Source organism: Vicugna pacos, chromosome 2 (genome assembly GCF_048564905.1).
Source record: "Vicugna pacos chromosome 2, VicPac4, whole genome shotgun sequence".
NCBI lineage: Eukaryota > Metazoa > Chordata > Mammalia > Artiodactyla > Camelidae > Vicugna > Vicugna pacos.
The window spans coordinates 85,747,515-85,763,654 of NC_132988.1; the positions used below are offsets into that span (position 1 = coordinate 85,747,515).

Below are 16,140 nucleotides of genomic sequence, written 5' to 3' on the forward strand. Positions count from 1 at the left end.
ACTATAAACCTGCTAGAAGAAAACATAGGCAAAACATTTTCTGACATCAATCTTAGCAATGTTTTCCTAGGGCAGTCTACCCAGGCAATAGGAATAAAAGCAAAAATAAACAAATGAGGCCTTATTAAACTTATAAGCTTTTGCACAGCAAGGGAAACCATAAGCAAAGGAAAATGACAACCTACAGACTAGAAGAAACTATTTGCAAATGATGTGACTGACAAGGGCTTAATCTCCAGAATATATAAATAGCTGATACAATTTAATGACAACAACAACAGGCAGAAGAACTAAACAGGCAATTCTCCAATGAAGACATACAAATGGCCAACAGGCATGTTAAAAAAAATGTTCAATATTGCTAATTATCAGAGAAATGCAAATCCAAAGTACAACGAGCTATTACCTCACACTGGTCTGAATGGCCATCATTCAAAAGCCCACAAATGATAAATGCTGGAGAGGGTGTGGAGAAAAAGGAACCCTCCTACACTGTTGGTGGGAATGTAGTTTGGTGTGGCCATTATGGAAAATAATACGGAGATTCCTCAAAAAACTTAAAATAGACTTACCATATGATCCAGCAATCCCACTTCTGGGCATATATCCAGAGGGAACTCTTAATTTGAAAAGATATGTACACCCCGATGTTCACAGCAGCACTATTTACAATAGCCAAGACATGAAAACAACCTAAAATGTCCAACAGATGACTGAAAAAAGAAGTTGTGGTATATTTATACAACGGGATACTACTCAGCCATAAAAAGAGTAAAATAATGCCATTTGCAGCAACATAGATGGATGTGAAGATCATCATCGTAAGTGAAGTCAACCAGAAAAAGAGAAATACCATATGATATCACTCATATGTCATATCTTAGAAAAAAAAAGGACACAAATGAACTTATTTACAAAATAGAAACAAACTCACAGACATAGAAAACAAACTTATGGTTACCAGGGGAGACAGGGGGTGGAAAGGGATAATTTGCGAGCTCGAAATTTGCAGATACTAACTACTATATATAAAATAGATAAACAAGTTTCTTCTGTATAGGACAGGGAACTGCATTCAATATCTTGTAGTAACCTACGATGAAAAAGAAGATGAAAATGGACATACGTATGTATATGTATGACTGAAACACCATGAAGTACAGCAGAAATTGACAGATTATAAAGTGACCATATTTCAATAAAAAACATTTTTAATTATTCTGAATGTTTGTTTTAATTAAAAGCATTAAAAACATACAAAAATTTCAAGCTTTGTGCTCATGCTCTGAGCTAATAACAAGAGCTCTTTTAAAAAGTTGTAATAACCAATAGGAATCAGCAATAAATAACTGTTGCTGAAACATTATTTCATAATAGTGATTCCAACTAAATCTCTCATAATTACCACCCTGCTAAAAGGAAGATAAGCTACGTTGAATTGTCATTTTTATTTAAAAATAAAGTCTAAACAATAATGAGCATTGTGTGCTTAAAATGGAAGCATCTACAGTGTTATTGTTTCAGAGGTTCCAATTGAACCAGAGACAACATAAATCATTTGATAATCGTGTGACTCAGTTAGTACTTGTGGAACTTTTGAATCCATTTACCTAGTTCTTGGGGATCTTGAAAGGCTTATCAAATGAGTGTGTACAGCACTCAGAACTGTCAGCGCCTCACAGCCCACCTTTTTGGCCACTGCTGACAGCAGGCAATGACCCACATACATGTGAAGCTTTATAAGGTACAGGGCACCACAGTAAGAAGTAGGATCTGCTCCTGTGGTCTGATCAGTGTCACCCTTAGTCTGGCTGCCTGACCCTATTTTCTGAGAAGAAATGCAAGAGCAGAACACTAACCCCTGACAGGCGACAAAGCTGTACAGTGAGAGAGTTCAGGACAGCCTTATCTTGTTTTCAATGAACCGCATGGTTGTTAGCTTTCTAGACGGGCAGGGCCAAAAAAGGAGAATTACAGGTGAGGCCCCCTGAGGGAAGTCTCATTCTAGGTGCACTTGTGAATCCCTGCCCTCCCACCGGGTGGCAGTGGTGGTAGGGAGGTTTTCAAAGCTATGGAAGTGATGACACCTGGGCTGGGAGCACACCACGGGATAATCTGGGGAGAAGGCATACATCTTTCCCTTATTGTGGGTAGTGTTTATGGACATGAAAGGAATGTAAATACCCCCAAAGACAGCCTGTTCTAAATCCCATTAGGCTATTAGAACAACTATTCACTTACTCCAGAGAGTCTATTCTTAGAGCTCTTTCAATCTTATCCTCTTTCAACCACTCATTCAACAAATGTATTAAGTGCCTTATATGTGCCTTCCTATTCTGAGGATGTGGCAGTAAACAAAACAGTCCAAACCCCTCGGGAGTCATGGAGCTTCCATTCCTGTCCACTAAGAAAATGTGGGCATCTCACGTTAATTTCCTCAACCCAATGGATGCACTTCCTCCTTTTCAAAGCTCTTGGGCCCTCAATCTGCCCCCTACCCCCGCCTTCTAATAAGACTCACTTCTAGGTTCACTAGCTCCTCGTGTTTTGATGACAAATGTACTACTAATCATGATAAAAAGGGACAAATAAAATGACCAAACCCTTCCACTGATTCCTTTGCCTCCCTTAAGCTGCTGAGATCTCTCCTAGAAAGTTTCATTTCTAAATGAGGGAAGTTCATTTGCTCCAACCTCCTCACCACACACTTACCACCTAAACCCTCCCCTCCCCATACCCATGAGGGCTGAAAATTCTATATAACTCAGATCAGAACTTGGAGAAAAGAGCAAACCCCCAGGAAAGCAGGATGGTGAGTAAAAAGTGAGCCAAGTGTTGCAGGTAAGTAATTAATTACCTGTTAATTATCTGAGAGCCTCCTGTGTGCACCTAGCATTGTGCCAGGTATCTTAGGCTTCTAAAGAAATGTCAAAAGTGACCCTTGATAAAAACCTACCAAGGAAGATGAGACTAAAAAGACTTCCTCTGGGAGTGAGGTCTGAACTGAGTTTTGAGAAGTGAGTGGACTTGAAATAGAAGGGACAGTCATCAGTTGAGGAGGGGAGGGGTGTGAGGCTGCAGGCCTGGAAGCAGGAAGGGAGAGTGCAGCACTTGATTTAAAGGTAAGAGGAGGTGGGGCAGAGCCGGATTTGGGAGGTCTCTGCAAACCAGGCAGAGCTCCACTCCTTGAAGGTAACTTTGAGCTCTTCCATTGTCTACTACTCTGTCTCTCCTTCCCTTGAAAGCCACATGTCTTCAGTCTCTTTTCTCACCTCCCTCTCATTTATTAATCCATCCCAGTATGGATTATCCAATATCCAAACCATTCCATGCAAACTGCCCTTGACAGAATTCAAATAACTCTTGAGTAACAGGCTCTGGTGAAATAATGCTTAAATGAACCCAGGCAAGTTACTGAAATTCTCTGAGCCTCAGTTTTCTCTTCTTTAAAATAGGGTTTATAATAGTGCCTTCCTCAAAGAATTGTCAGAAGGATTAAATGCATTTTAAAGTCATGCTGAAGAACTGAACATTGTTACTATGATTATTTATCTTCTTTAATTTCTTAGCTGTATTTGATACTTTTGACCACCCGCTTCCATCCTGAAATACTCTGGCATTTGCGATGCTGGATACGTGTTTGCTTTTCTTCTACCACTTTAGAAGCACTGCAGTAGTTTTCTTTGGGTCCCCTTCCTCTGCCTGATCCTTGCACGGTGGAGCTCTTCCTAACTACCTCTTTGTCTCATCTCAGGCAAAACTCCTAGGCAAAACCCTCCCTAGGCAATTTCATCCACAACCACGTGTCCTCTGTTATCTTATATATTAATTGCTCTTAGATTTACCTCCAGCCCAGACCTCTCTTCTGAGCCCCAGACTGGTACCTGATGTAACTCTGCAGGTGTTTCATGGTTATCACCGACTCGGCACCTCTGAAACCAAGCACACTTCCACCCAACCACCTACACCTACACCTTCTCCGTCAGCATTCCCTAGCATAGACAATGACATTCCCTTTCACTCTGGTCAGAAACTTGAGATTCATCTTTGACTCAGCCTTGTCCCTCATCCCAGTCAATCACCAAATTCAGCTAACTACGTCCAAAAAAGTCTACAATCTGTCTACTTCTCCCTTTTCCACTGCTACTCTGTACCTATTCCTGGGATACTGACAACTCTGCGACTCTCTCCACAGATTTCTAACTGGCCTCCCCTAGACAGCAGCCAGCTGGAGTAATCTTTCAGTGAATCAAAATGTATTAGCAAATAAAATCTAATCATGTTCCAACCTAGGTGAAAAGTCCTTCAATGGCATTTCAGTTGACACTTCAAAATACGCCAAATGTTCCGAAGACTTAGGGAATTCTAACCACCCATAAATGCACTCATGATTTTCGATGCTGTTTCCTTACAGCAGGAACTCACTCCAAAATCAGCTTATCCTTATTTTATACTAACTGCATGCAGAAAGGGGTGAAGACGTTCATAAACAACGCCAACAAACACCGCATTAGAAATGGAGCAGGGCAAGGGCTGTGACTGCCTTCTTTTATCCTAGGGTCACCAATGCCTCACACAGCATCTGGCATTTATTAAAGTATGTCTTCAATAAATATTTGTTCGACACAAGATGAAAAAGGAAAAAAGGCTGACATAAAGTTCCTCATGAACTGAAATATAATCCTCAGAAACCAGTTTGATTTTAAACTCCCACAGCCAGGAAAGTGTTTTTCCCCCCAGATAGTCAAATGTTTACTAGCATTTGCATCTCAAATGAGCTGCAGTAACCTATTTGGCAATGAGGATAAAAGGAAAGGGATGAATGTGCCAGGCACAGTGCCTGAGGCCGGATGAGATTTTTTAAATGCCCAAGACAAGGTTCCTTCCCTCTAGAAGCTTCTGGGATACTTGGAGAGAGGCAATTATCCAAATATTCAATATTTGGTTTCTTGGCTGCTCTTACGGACAAGGCACTGTCTTTCTTAGGTGTAAAATGGTGAGCAAAAACAGACCTCTGTCTCATTTTACATCTAATGAAGGGCTGGGGAACAGACATTAATCAAACAATCACATGCACAATAATAACAGCAGCTATCACTTTGGTGGTGGTTAGCATGTGCCAGGCATATTTTTAGCACTCTACAGAAACTAACACCATCACCATCTGTGAGGGGGCCTCATCTTCACTTTATAGATACAGAAACTTCGGCACAGAGAAGTGAAGGCACTTACCCAAGATGATACAGCTAGCCCAGACAGTCTGGATGCAGGATTCATTTTTTAACCATCCCTCTACTACCTCCATGCTGTGTGCTGTACGACATAGCCATATTTACAAATATAAGGTCCACAAAGGGAAGATCCATGGTGCTGTAAGAACATATGACAAAGGCATCCCAACTTGTCTCAGGTCATCTGAAGGCTGAGTGGTGTTAACTAAGCAAAGAGGGGAAGCAGGAGGAGTGCCAACACAAAACTGGTAACAACAGAAGGGCTAGAAAGGAACCACCTGGATACATATCATTAGTGGTGGTGGGAAGCAATCTTGGAAGGCATCATGGAGGAGGCCGATCTGGAGGAGGAAGACCTAGAAAGATCTGTTTAGCGGGTAGAGAAGAGAGCAAAAGAAAACATCATGAATTCAGAATGAATTAATGAATTCGGGCACAGGGAGACAATGGTGTATTAAAATTGCTTCAGTTGTGAGTAGCAGACACCCAATTTGAACTGCCAAAGAAAATAAGGACTTTACCACCTCGAGTTGCTGAAGAGTCCAGGATACAGATCTGGCGGCAACAGGATAAATGACGTTGTTAGGATCTTTTTTACATTTCTTAGCTTCATTTTTCTTCATTCTCAGGCAGTGGAAAGATGGCAGCCCTAGATTTTGTCATACCGGCTCAACTCAAGAAGAGGGGTGCTTCTTTCCTGGAAGACCCAGAGCTGACTCTTATTGGCTCAGCTTATATTACATCTTCCTAGCTGAACCAATCACCGGGGCTGGGCCATGACGTTCTCTCATTGGCCAGGCCTGGATCATGTGCCTCCATCTGTTTAGTGCTAGCCTATGTTCCATCTTTCCATTTGCTTACTTTCCCCAGTTCTAACTCTATACCTTCATACCAACTGGCCCCTATATGCGAAACACTTTTCCTCAAAGTTCTTTCACTAGCTTGTCAACATTTTCATCATTTTACCTCTTATTACCTCCAAACAATGTTTCCTCCCTGAACAAGGCTGGGGTTACAATTATTCTTCTTTAACTGATGCCTTTCCAATTTAGACCTGTGAATACCAACCTTGTAGTAGTGTAAAAATGTCTTTAATTATTCATTGAGTCTGACAAGAGCTGCTGTGTTCAATTGATTTGTTGTGTGTGTAATTCACTGCCTGAGTTTCAATCTGGATGTCTGTCTATATCGAACACTTCAGTTTTAGACCACAGGCTGTTAACAGGCATGCAAAGGATCCGTTTAACTTGCTGACAAGGCACTCTGTAGTCAGATGATATTCAATGTTCATTGTGTCAATGGTGTTTTCAATCCTGTGGACTTTGTGATCCATCGTGCCAATGTTGGCAGAAATACTGAACTCTATTATGGTATACAATTTCCACACCATTTAAGGCTTTGGATTAAGCCTTTTACAGGCGAATGTCTGTGAAACTGAGTCCCAAGGTCTCAGTTTTAGCTTTGAGGTTGCTCCTGAACTTGTTTTGTGGCTTTCCTCAAGTCTGTACACCTTCCTAGGTATCAGTTACCCAACTGGTCATAGGTTGGGTGTTTTGCTGTCTTCTTTCCCAAGATGCTCAGCTAGGTTAGCACACTGGCTTCATTTGTAACATGTGGGTAACACAACTGAGGTAGGATACTTGATACCCTAAGCCTCATTTTACTAATTGACAAAAGGTGATTATAATAGCATTGATTACCTGATGGTCACGGTGGTGCTGAAGATCAAGGAAGTAAAGAACATCATAACTGACACTGGTAAGAAATCAAAGTGAGCTATCATCATCGCCATCATCATCATCATCATCATCATCGTCATTGTCATCATCAGGATCTGCTGGAAATAAGACGTAGGTGGAATGACTTAATATAAGCAGGAATTTACTCCTTAAATCCACTGAAATACACAGCCAAGATTACCCCAACGAAACTTTAGTCGTTTAGCCGTTTTCACCCCAGGTCCTAGGGTTACTAGCAATCAGCGGTTCTCAAACCTTAGGTGCATTAACACCAAATAAGTAACGGAGGACAGGAAGCGGGCTAAAAGCTATCTTCAATTAGATTAATTTCTCCTCTAATTCAATTGTAAAATATTTTGGTTTAAGAATTATCACGCCTTTCACCTGTACAACTTCTCCGTTGAAAGCACTGAATTGCAAACCTTGCATGAAAATTGTTTCGCACCTTTGGAAATGGGCTCCTCCACTTCATAGGAACAGATCTGCTAAGTGGTGTAGACTTGAGCTTTGAGTCAGAAACCACGCTTTTTTTTTTTTTTTTTTGCAGAAAATGTGTATAAGCCAATACAAGGACCCTTCTCAAAACCTAGAGAAGGTGGACATCCCTGAGAGAGGTATGTTTTTCTTGAAGATGGGGGGAAGTTTGGTTTCCGTCCTTTGCAGATTCAAATCGCTCCCTGGACCGTCCCTAGTCCTTGCCCAGAACCGAGACCTCTCCTTTGTACCTGCTAATGTCACAAATTGTCCGAACGCGCCGTGGCTGGCCTCCGCCCAGACCCGGATTCCTGTCCCCTCCTGGCGCCCTGGACCAGGCATCAGGCCCGCTGCTGGCGAGGGCTCTCTACACGCTCGTGTCCTGACCCCGTTTACTTTTTGGGTCCCCGCCGGTGCCATCTGGCTGGAGCCCCGAGGAGAAACGAAAAGTTGGACGTTGTCACCCCTGCCCCTTGCCTCTCCATTCGCTAAAACATAAAAACCCGGGGCTGCTGGGGGGCGCGCAGCAGGAAAGAACAAGTGGAGACAGAAAGCGGCCCCTTGTCCCTGGCGGCCTCTCCGCGGCGACGTGCCCGGTTGCCCAGCCCGTTGGCGGCCAGAAGTACAGCCCCTTCCGCCGGCCGGCGCCCCACGCGGGCGCTGTCCCTGCTTCCCCCGGGCCGGAGGGCAGAGGAGGCAGCCGGCGGGTCGGGGTCCGCCTGGGGGACCTGCCGCAGCCGCGCGAGCGAGGGCCTGGCCGCGCATTCCAGCCAGAGTGAAGCAGGAAACAAAAAGAAAAAAGAAAAAGAAAGAAAAAGGCCGGCCCGGAGTGGCGGACGGGCGGGCGGACGAAGGAGGAGGAGCCGCAGGGCCCGGGCCGGGTCGGGGCCGGGCGCACGGCGGGAGCGCTCGGGGCGCGGGTTGCACGCGGCGCTCGGGCCGCCCCGCCTCCCGGCGCCGCCGGCCGCGGCCCAGGCTCCCCCGCTCCGCCACTCCCCGCCCCTCCGCTCTCCCGCCCGTCTCCCGCCCTCCCCGCCCTCACCGCCCTCCCCGCCTCCTCTCCTCCCTCCCGGCCTCCCTCTCCCAGCCAAACTGAAAGCCGGACCCCAGGCCGCCTCCCCGCCGCCGCCGCCGCCGCCGCCGCGCCCGGCCTCCCCGCGAGCGCTCCACTATGGCCGGTCCTGTTTTCACCTTATAAAGATGGCGGTGCGGGATCGCTGTAACCTTTAGACTAATGACTGTCCGAAACATCGCCTCCATCTGTAATATGGTGAGTGGCCGCCGCCGCCTCGGGGGTCGCGCCCCAGGCGCGGCGAGGCGAAGAAAGGGAAGCCCGAGCCGCACGCCCGCCTGGGCTGGGGGAGTGTGGGGCGAGGGGGCGGCGGGGCCGCGAGAAGTTCCGGGCCCCTGGGCTGGGCGGGCCGGTCGCGGCCCCGGGAGCGGCCGAGGGAGGGGCCCGGAGCCCCCCGCCTCCCTCTCGGCCCCGGGACCGAGGAGCCTGCCCTCCGGCCCCCGGGCCGCGCCGCTGCGCCTCCGCCCTCGGGTTGCGGTGGAAGCGTCTTGGGGGGAGGGGGCAGGCCGAACCCGGACGTCCCGGGGGACCAGGTTGGAGGAGAAGCTGGGGGTGGAGGGGCACCCATCCTGTCCTTGCGGTGGATAAAGCCCTGCCGGACTCCCTGGCTGCCGTCGTCTCATTTTGAGTTCACTCTTGAAACTGCATTTAAAATTCACTTTGCAGAGCAATCCGTGTATATGGAGAAATTTGAAATGTGATAAACCTGTTTAAAAAAAAGTGCTAAATTGTGGTTAGGGAAGTGAACTTCTGCCTGGTTTGAGAAAGCATGGCCATTTGCTTTGGATGCCTCAGTTTTCCCATCTGTGAAAGGGGGACAAGGTTATCTGGCAGTAACATTTAGAGGCCCTAGGGGTGGGGCCGTTTGCGGGCTAGGAGGATATCTCCAGGGCTATCCTGCCTGATCTACTGTAGACCAAGCGCGGGCTGCTGGGCGTGGACCCAGCAAGGGGACATCGCTGGGCTCCAGTGAAGACTGGGTTCATGACGTGGTGGTCACTTTAACTCGGGTTTTCTCCCATTGCTTTCCCTTCCTTTTCAGTTTCTGCAGGAACAGCTTCCAGCCCTGGTGCACCCTGCTGGCACCCCCACTCGTCAGAGCTTTGGGGAGCATAGCTTGCACCCTGGAGTAAGGAGGCATTGCCCTCCTGTGCAGGAATGCGTGTGCTTTGCGTTGGCTCTCCAGGGTCTCCCCACTGTCATCTCCCCTCCCCACAGCTGGATGGAACACATGCTCTTTTAATGCCAGTTTGGGGAGAACCTCCCTTGAAACTAATAATACACACCCCTAAAGGGAATCTGAGGAGGCTTGGTTGAGAAGCCTGGGAGTAAGGTGATCTGGCTGCCCTCCTCCCATCACACAGCTTTTAAATTCTTCTGTCCCACATTCTGTTGCAAGATTAACACACGGCAAAGGAGCATTAAGGAGCCATGTGTTCGCTCAGGGGTGGAATCAAGACCCACTGGTGCTGGCTTCAGTTTTCAGCGCTGTTGGATGTAGCTACTGCTGCGATCGGCAGAGCAAATGCTGGGCCTTCCCAGAGCGATCGCTGCAAAGGTACTGGCGCAGGACCAGTTAGATGTGGTGGGTGGCTCCTGGCGTGTTGCCATTTCCTCCCTTCCTTCTCCACGCAGAGACAGGTCTCCTGCTTCTGCCTGTCCAGTGGCATTAATGTTGCTTGGTGCAGTGAAAAGGTGATACCTTTCTTCTCGGTTTCTGTGTCGCTAAGACCAGCTCCTGAGGGGAACTGTGAAACCAGAGCAGCTCTTTCGTGCCTGCTGGGGTGGCCTCAGGCTTACAGGGCGGAGAAGCCACTGGTGGTGTTCCCGTCCTGCTTGTGTGTGGTGACCCCTCTCTGTACTGAAGCAGGCTGGAAACTAGAGAGAGCTAGCATGCCCCAAGACAGAGCCAGCCTCCAGCTTTTTTTTTTTTTTTTTTTTTTTTGCCCTCAGTGCAGCTGGGGCTTCTTGGCACACCTGAGCAGAATGTCACAACCTGTTTCCAGTAAAACTCAGCCAGGGAGGCGAGCTGCAGGGAGAATATGAGAGGAGCGGGCCAATACTGTATCTGGAGAGTTGACACCTCCTGTGGAGTCCCTAAAAAGGCACCAAATTTAGGATCATCACCCTGGTGAGGTGAGGAACTGATAATTCTTAAGTAGGGAGTTTTACCTTTCTCTGTGGACCCTGTGTCTGGAGTAAGTGATGAAGAGTTTGGGCTCATAAGTCAGATTTCCTGGATCGATGTCCTGTTTCTAACACAACCTGCTTTTTGTCCTTGAACAAGTTGCTCTCTCTCTAACTTACCTAAAAATGAGGTTGATAATGGTTCCTACCTCATGGGACTGTGGTATTAAATGTTACTGAGCCTAGTCGGTAGCAAGTACTTGTTGAGTGTCAGCTGTTATCAGCACATCTTTCTCATTATTGTGTCAGTTGCTTAAAAAACAGTGGTGATAATGTCTGCTTGGACCTGATGGAAGCAGTCACTCATATAAACCCACATGTTCATTTATGCAAACCAAGGTGACTGCAGTATACAAAGGCTGAGGTGGGAATCCTTAACCCCGCCCCTTATAAAAGGCTACTCAGGTCATCCTGGTCCCTCCCAGTCCGACTTCCTGCAGAGGAGGCTCGGTGATGAGACTGCTGTCTTTTCACTTGATCAGAGATACATTTTCACTGGTCCCCTCTTTAGATTTTTCACTCGGTGATGAATTGTTTCCAGGTAGGTCTTCTGTGGGTCTCCCTTCACCGTTTAGTTTGTCTTTGAGACTCTTAACTGATCCTTCTCATGCCTGACTCCTTTTGGTCCCAGCTGGTTTGAGTAGTAGTAGTAGGAGCAAGTAGCAATTGCATTTTTTTAAGCAGGTCACTTGACATATTTTAAACAGGCTGCTGTGTGTCCAGAGAGAGTGTTAAAAGATATCCTTCTAGGTGAGGCTTGTACAAACCAAGACCTAACATTGAGAAGTGGATTTGCTTAGTCCAGCAGGCAAGAAAGGACCCAGCAAAGCAGGAAAAAACCTTGTAGCAAATCCTTAGTGTGACTGAGAAATAAAACCTTTTCTTTCCACCACACTTCTTGTGCCAGTTTTAGACATAGGGGTCTTGGAAAACATTCACATCCCTCCACTTGTCTCCTACCTCACTGAAGTTTTATTGTCCATTGGCAGTTTAATGCGAGTTCCCATTTGTTTTAATTTCAGTTCATGTGAATTCCTGCCATAGTGATTCTTGATCAACTTGCTTTGGGCTTGTCAGCTTAGCCACACGGTATATCTGGTTCAGAGATAGTAAAGCTTGTTTGGCTGGTGTGTTGTAATTTTAAAAATGTACTGCTGCCTGCTACCAAGCATGAGAAAATGTTCCTTGTTGATAATCCTCTGACTTTTGTCCAGACTAATGGACTTAACTTACTACATATTTTTTATGGCCCTACAAATGGAAGGTTTTTGGGGGGTAAATTTTCTGCTTGAAGAGCCTTGGAATTTTCTAAAGAGGAAGCATTTGTTAGGAGAAATCAAATGTGCCTTCTAGAAATGTGACTTGTACTGATGCAACATGGCCTAAATCATCAAATCTTAATTTCATTTGTTAATACTGCTGTAAGATGTGCCATGGAAGAAATGCCATGTGTCAAATAGCTCACATTTTTGTTCTCAGAAATGACCATCTGTTGAGGACATCCATGTTAGTGGTGCTTAACTGAATGAGATGAGTCCCTATTCCCAAGGAGCTCAGTGGTTTCTTATCTTGTGGGCATATAACATTGGTGAAGATGAAATAATTTCAATACAGTGTGATATCCACATGGATAAAGGTTGAACGAAATCTCAGAAGCAGTATAGTAGAAAGACTGATAAACATAGCAGGGCCTTTCTTTAATATAATTTACATTTGACCCAAAATTGACTGTTTTTTAATTTTATATGAGGACATTATGATAGTCAATGTAATCTGGAACTGGAATCTGCCTTTCAGTGTCTCTCCAGCTAAGCATGAATCTAATGGTGCCTCTGGATAAATTGTTGTATTTCTTGGGCCCTTAGTTTTTCCCTCAACTTGTAAAGCTGATATATGTATTTTTGGTTGTCGAAAGTGTCTTAGTAGTATTTCTTAGAGTCTTTACTTGAGTACCTAGCTACTTTGTTTAAAATGGAGCTGTATTTACCAGATATTAGCATTTCAGCATCCAGGATATTATTGGGCACTGTTGTGAGTGCCAGATTTGAATTCTTGTAAGTAGATGAAGTCGCCTTGATATGAAGGGAAAGTAAAATTAGTAAAAAATTTGTAGCAAAGCTAGGGGATTTTTATAGTGGTCATTTTATATTGGTAAGTCAATTACTTATTTGAGGAAAGTATTTTGAGACTAGTTGGAAAAAAAATTTTTAATTATTTAAAAATATGTAAATCCCAAAATTTGGGGGAAGAGATAACTTGTCTCTTCCTCATTACTGTTACTCCTGCTTCCCATTGTCAGAGATAATTGAGGGGGGTGGTAATAGCTGAGGGTCCAGTAGAGCGCATGCTTAGCATGCACTAGATCCTGGCTTCTATCCCCTGTACCTCCATTAAAAAAAAAAAAAAGGTAATTGGAGACTGTAAGCTAAGTCTAATGTATCAGCTCAGAGTGGTTAAAGTCATGTGTGAGCTTCTACTCTGATAGTTGTCAGATTTAGAAATTGCAGCCTGAAGTGGGGTGGGTTAATATTTAAAGAAAATTCTGTTCTTCTGGCCTCTCAGATCTAATATGGAGGAGTTTGTGTTGGGTCAGGACCTGACAATTAGGTCTACAGAGTCTTCTCTGTTTTATTTTGGAATCGTAGGGGAAAACAAAGCTGAATGCCAATATTTAGTTAGAATTAAAGATTGTGATACCATTTTCTGGATGTCAACTTAATGTGTTCCAGTTCACCCAAACAGTAAAACCTATTTATTTATTTTTCACTAATGTGGAATTTTGGTCTGTTTGGGTTGTAATTGAAAGTAATTTTCAGTTTTGATTTTCTTTAGCAATTAAGAGAAAATTCTCTAGTTTCCATGTCTTTTCTGCCCTTCTACCCTGGGCTGTCCAGTTCGTTCGAATGAGTTGAGGTTTTATGATGGTGTTTAATTCTGTGGTAGCATCAGGAGGGTATCTGTCTCTTGGTGGTTTTATCTCTAGCCTCCCCCGGAGCCAGCCCAAAGCAGATTGACTGGAAGAGTTATAAAAGGTGGTGTCTTTTAGTCTAGTTAACTTTTCTGGCCTAAATATTTTTAATGCAACTTCTTATAGTAAACCTTCAGTTGTGGTGAAACTAAATGCTAGGCTAAGGGTTTGAAAGGCCTTGCTGATCTTTAAAGAGAACAGCCACCCCAAAATGAACAAGGATAAACTTTTCTTAAGGCAGATAAGTTCTATATCAGCAACCAACCCTGGCACTAAAGGCTTTTTGGAATGTTTCTGTTCAGGGATTCTGACTTAGAGTTTTTGCACAAGTCTGCTACCTGGAATTTTACCACAATTCTGAGAATAACGATTTGCTGTGGAGAGGTCTAAGAGTGTGCGGGAGACCTGTTGGTTCTCTAAGCTCTCAACTCAGAGGTCCAACCTTCCACCTGTCCATCAAGTTCTGATTCCTTTTTCAGAACCCTCAAATTCTTTAAAGTAGCTCAGACTTCGGGCTTTTTCTAGGTGATGATCAATGTCAGGCATACAGAAAAATAAGGAGACTGATAGAATGAACACCCAGGATCTATCATCCCGTGAAGGAATATAATATTACAAATACAAGCAAGCCCTTCGCCATTTCATCCCCCTTCCCTCCAGACAGTGACCGCTATTCTGAATTTGGTGTTTTTCACATGTTTTTATACTTTTACTAGATACGTATGTATTCATAAACCAGATATAGTATTGCTTCCTCTTGTTTTAAACATGCTCTTGTAATACTGAACACTGCTTTTCAGTTTGCTTTTGTTTAAATTATGACTTTGAGATTTATCCATGTAAACACATGTAATTCTAAGTTATTTTAGCTGTTGTGTAATATTCCATCACATGACTGTGCTACAGTTTATCTATTCATTTTATCGTTGGGTTTATGGTGTTGCATGTGTGTCAGGACAGTTTTGAACTTGTCTCCCTGTGCATATGTTTAGTTTTTCTCTGTGGTCCATACCAAGAGGGGAGATTGCTGGGTCAAACGAAGTGGGCATCTTTGACTCTAACATGTTGCTGGATTGCTCTCCAAAGCAGCTGTGCCCATTTGCCTTCCAGCCAGCAGCCTTTGGGAGTTCCAGTTACTCCACATGCTTACAGACACTCAGTACTGTTAGACTTGATACTTTGCCAGTCTGATGAGCATGAGATGGGATCTTTGTGGTGTAAAATGTGCCATTTCTTGTTTACTAGTGAGGCTGAACATCTTTTCATGTGTTCATTGTGCTAGGTTGTTTTTAATCCAGGGGCTCCGGAGCGGTTTTCTAAGGCTTGCAAGTCTGGATTGCAGTGTTGGTTTTGTCTGCACAGGGAAACAGATGAAGGGGAGCATCAGGGAGACCAGAGAGAAACTCAAGAAAGATAAGGATGGAACTGAAGGTGGAGGCTGAGGATGTGATAATAAGATGAGGGAAAACTTGCAGCAAAAGGATTATAGACTGGAGTCTAGATGATAGCTTGAGTATTGAGAGGAAATTTGGGATCTGTTGCTGTGCTAGCCAGGTCTCAGCTCAAGTGACATCACTCCTGCTTTGTTTAATTGAATTTGGCTGTGGTGAGTATCGTGTCTGGGGCCCCTTCCGGTGAGGACAGTAGCAGGGCTGGACCGGTGGAGTTTTCCTGTTTACCCAGTTGCTTTTTGAAGTTCTTTTAAGAAAGGCAATGCGAAGTTACATTCTTCCTAAAATACATTTCTTCGTCTCTGGGTTAGATACACTATGCGGGAAGTCAGCTTTTATCAGGATCTACTTGAATGTACTTGTGGAATTACGACCTCAAATATTTAGAAAACATGCCTTGTGCTTTATTTTAATTTTCAGAGTATGACGAATGTCACCTTCTTGAACATAGACATGTATGGTTTTAAAAATATGATTAACAACAACTTAAAATATGTTATACATGAGTCATTTCTTTAGTGTACCAAAGAATTGTGCCCTCAGGTGCATTATTTTATTAAAAATTCAGACCCTGGGTTTCTGCCCCCAGGGATTTTGATTCAGTCTAAGGCTGGGAACGTGGAATCTGCATTGTAACAAGTACTCCCTTCCCTTCTCACGCCTTCTTTCTGCTGCAGGTGAGGGTCCCACTTTGAGAAATATTGCTTTCCTTTGGTAATAACCTCAGTCTCCTAAAAATATATATATATGTACCTTATAGAAATTATCTGCCACGTGAAAGTTTTTAAAATTCTATGTAAGACTATTTAAGGTAGTAATTTAACTGCAAGAGCTATAGATCATTGCTGTTTTGTAGATGTATTTCCTGATATTAAATTGCTAGAGTTTTATTACTTTATGCTCCTAGAACAGGGGTTTCCAACCCTGGCTGTAAATCACATTCTCCTTGAAGCTTTTGAAAGAAATTAAAAAAAAATTAAATCACGGAACATTATTAACACCCAAAAAAGTATGGAAA

At 44.3% G+C, this 16,140-nt stretch overlaps 1 protein-coding gene across 1 annotated transcript in view; it reads left to right on the forward strand.

Moving 5' to 3' along the window:
• Positions 1–8,506: 8,506 nt before the first annotated feature.
• Positions 8,507–16,140, forward strand: part of USP46 (ubiquitin specific peptidase 46) — a 54,481-nt gene continuing 46,847 nt past the window's right edge. The window contains exon 1 of the mRNA XM_072944131.1: positions 8,507–8,714. Coding sequence (XP_072800232.1) covers positions 8,679–8,714 — 36 coding nt within the window. The 5' untranslated portion in view covers positions 8,507–8,678. The remainder of the gene's footprint in view (positions 8,715–16,140) is intronic.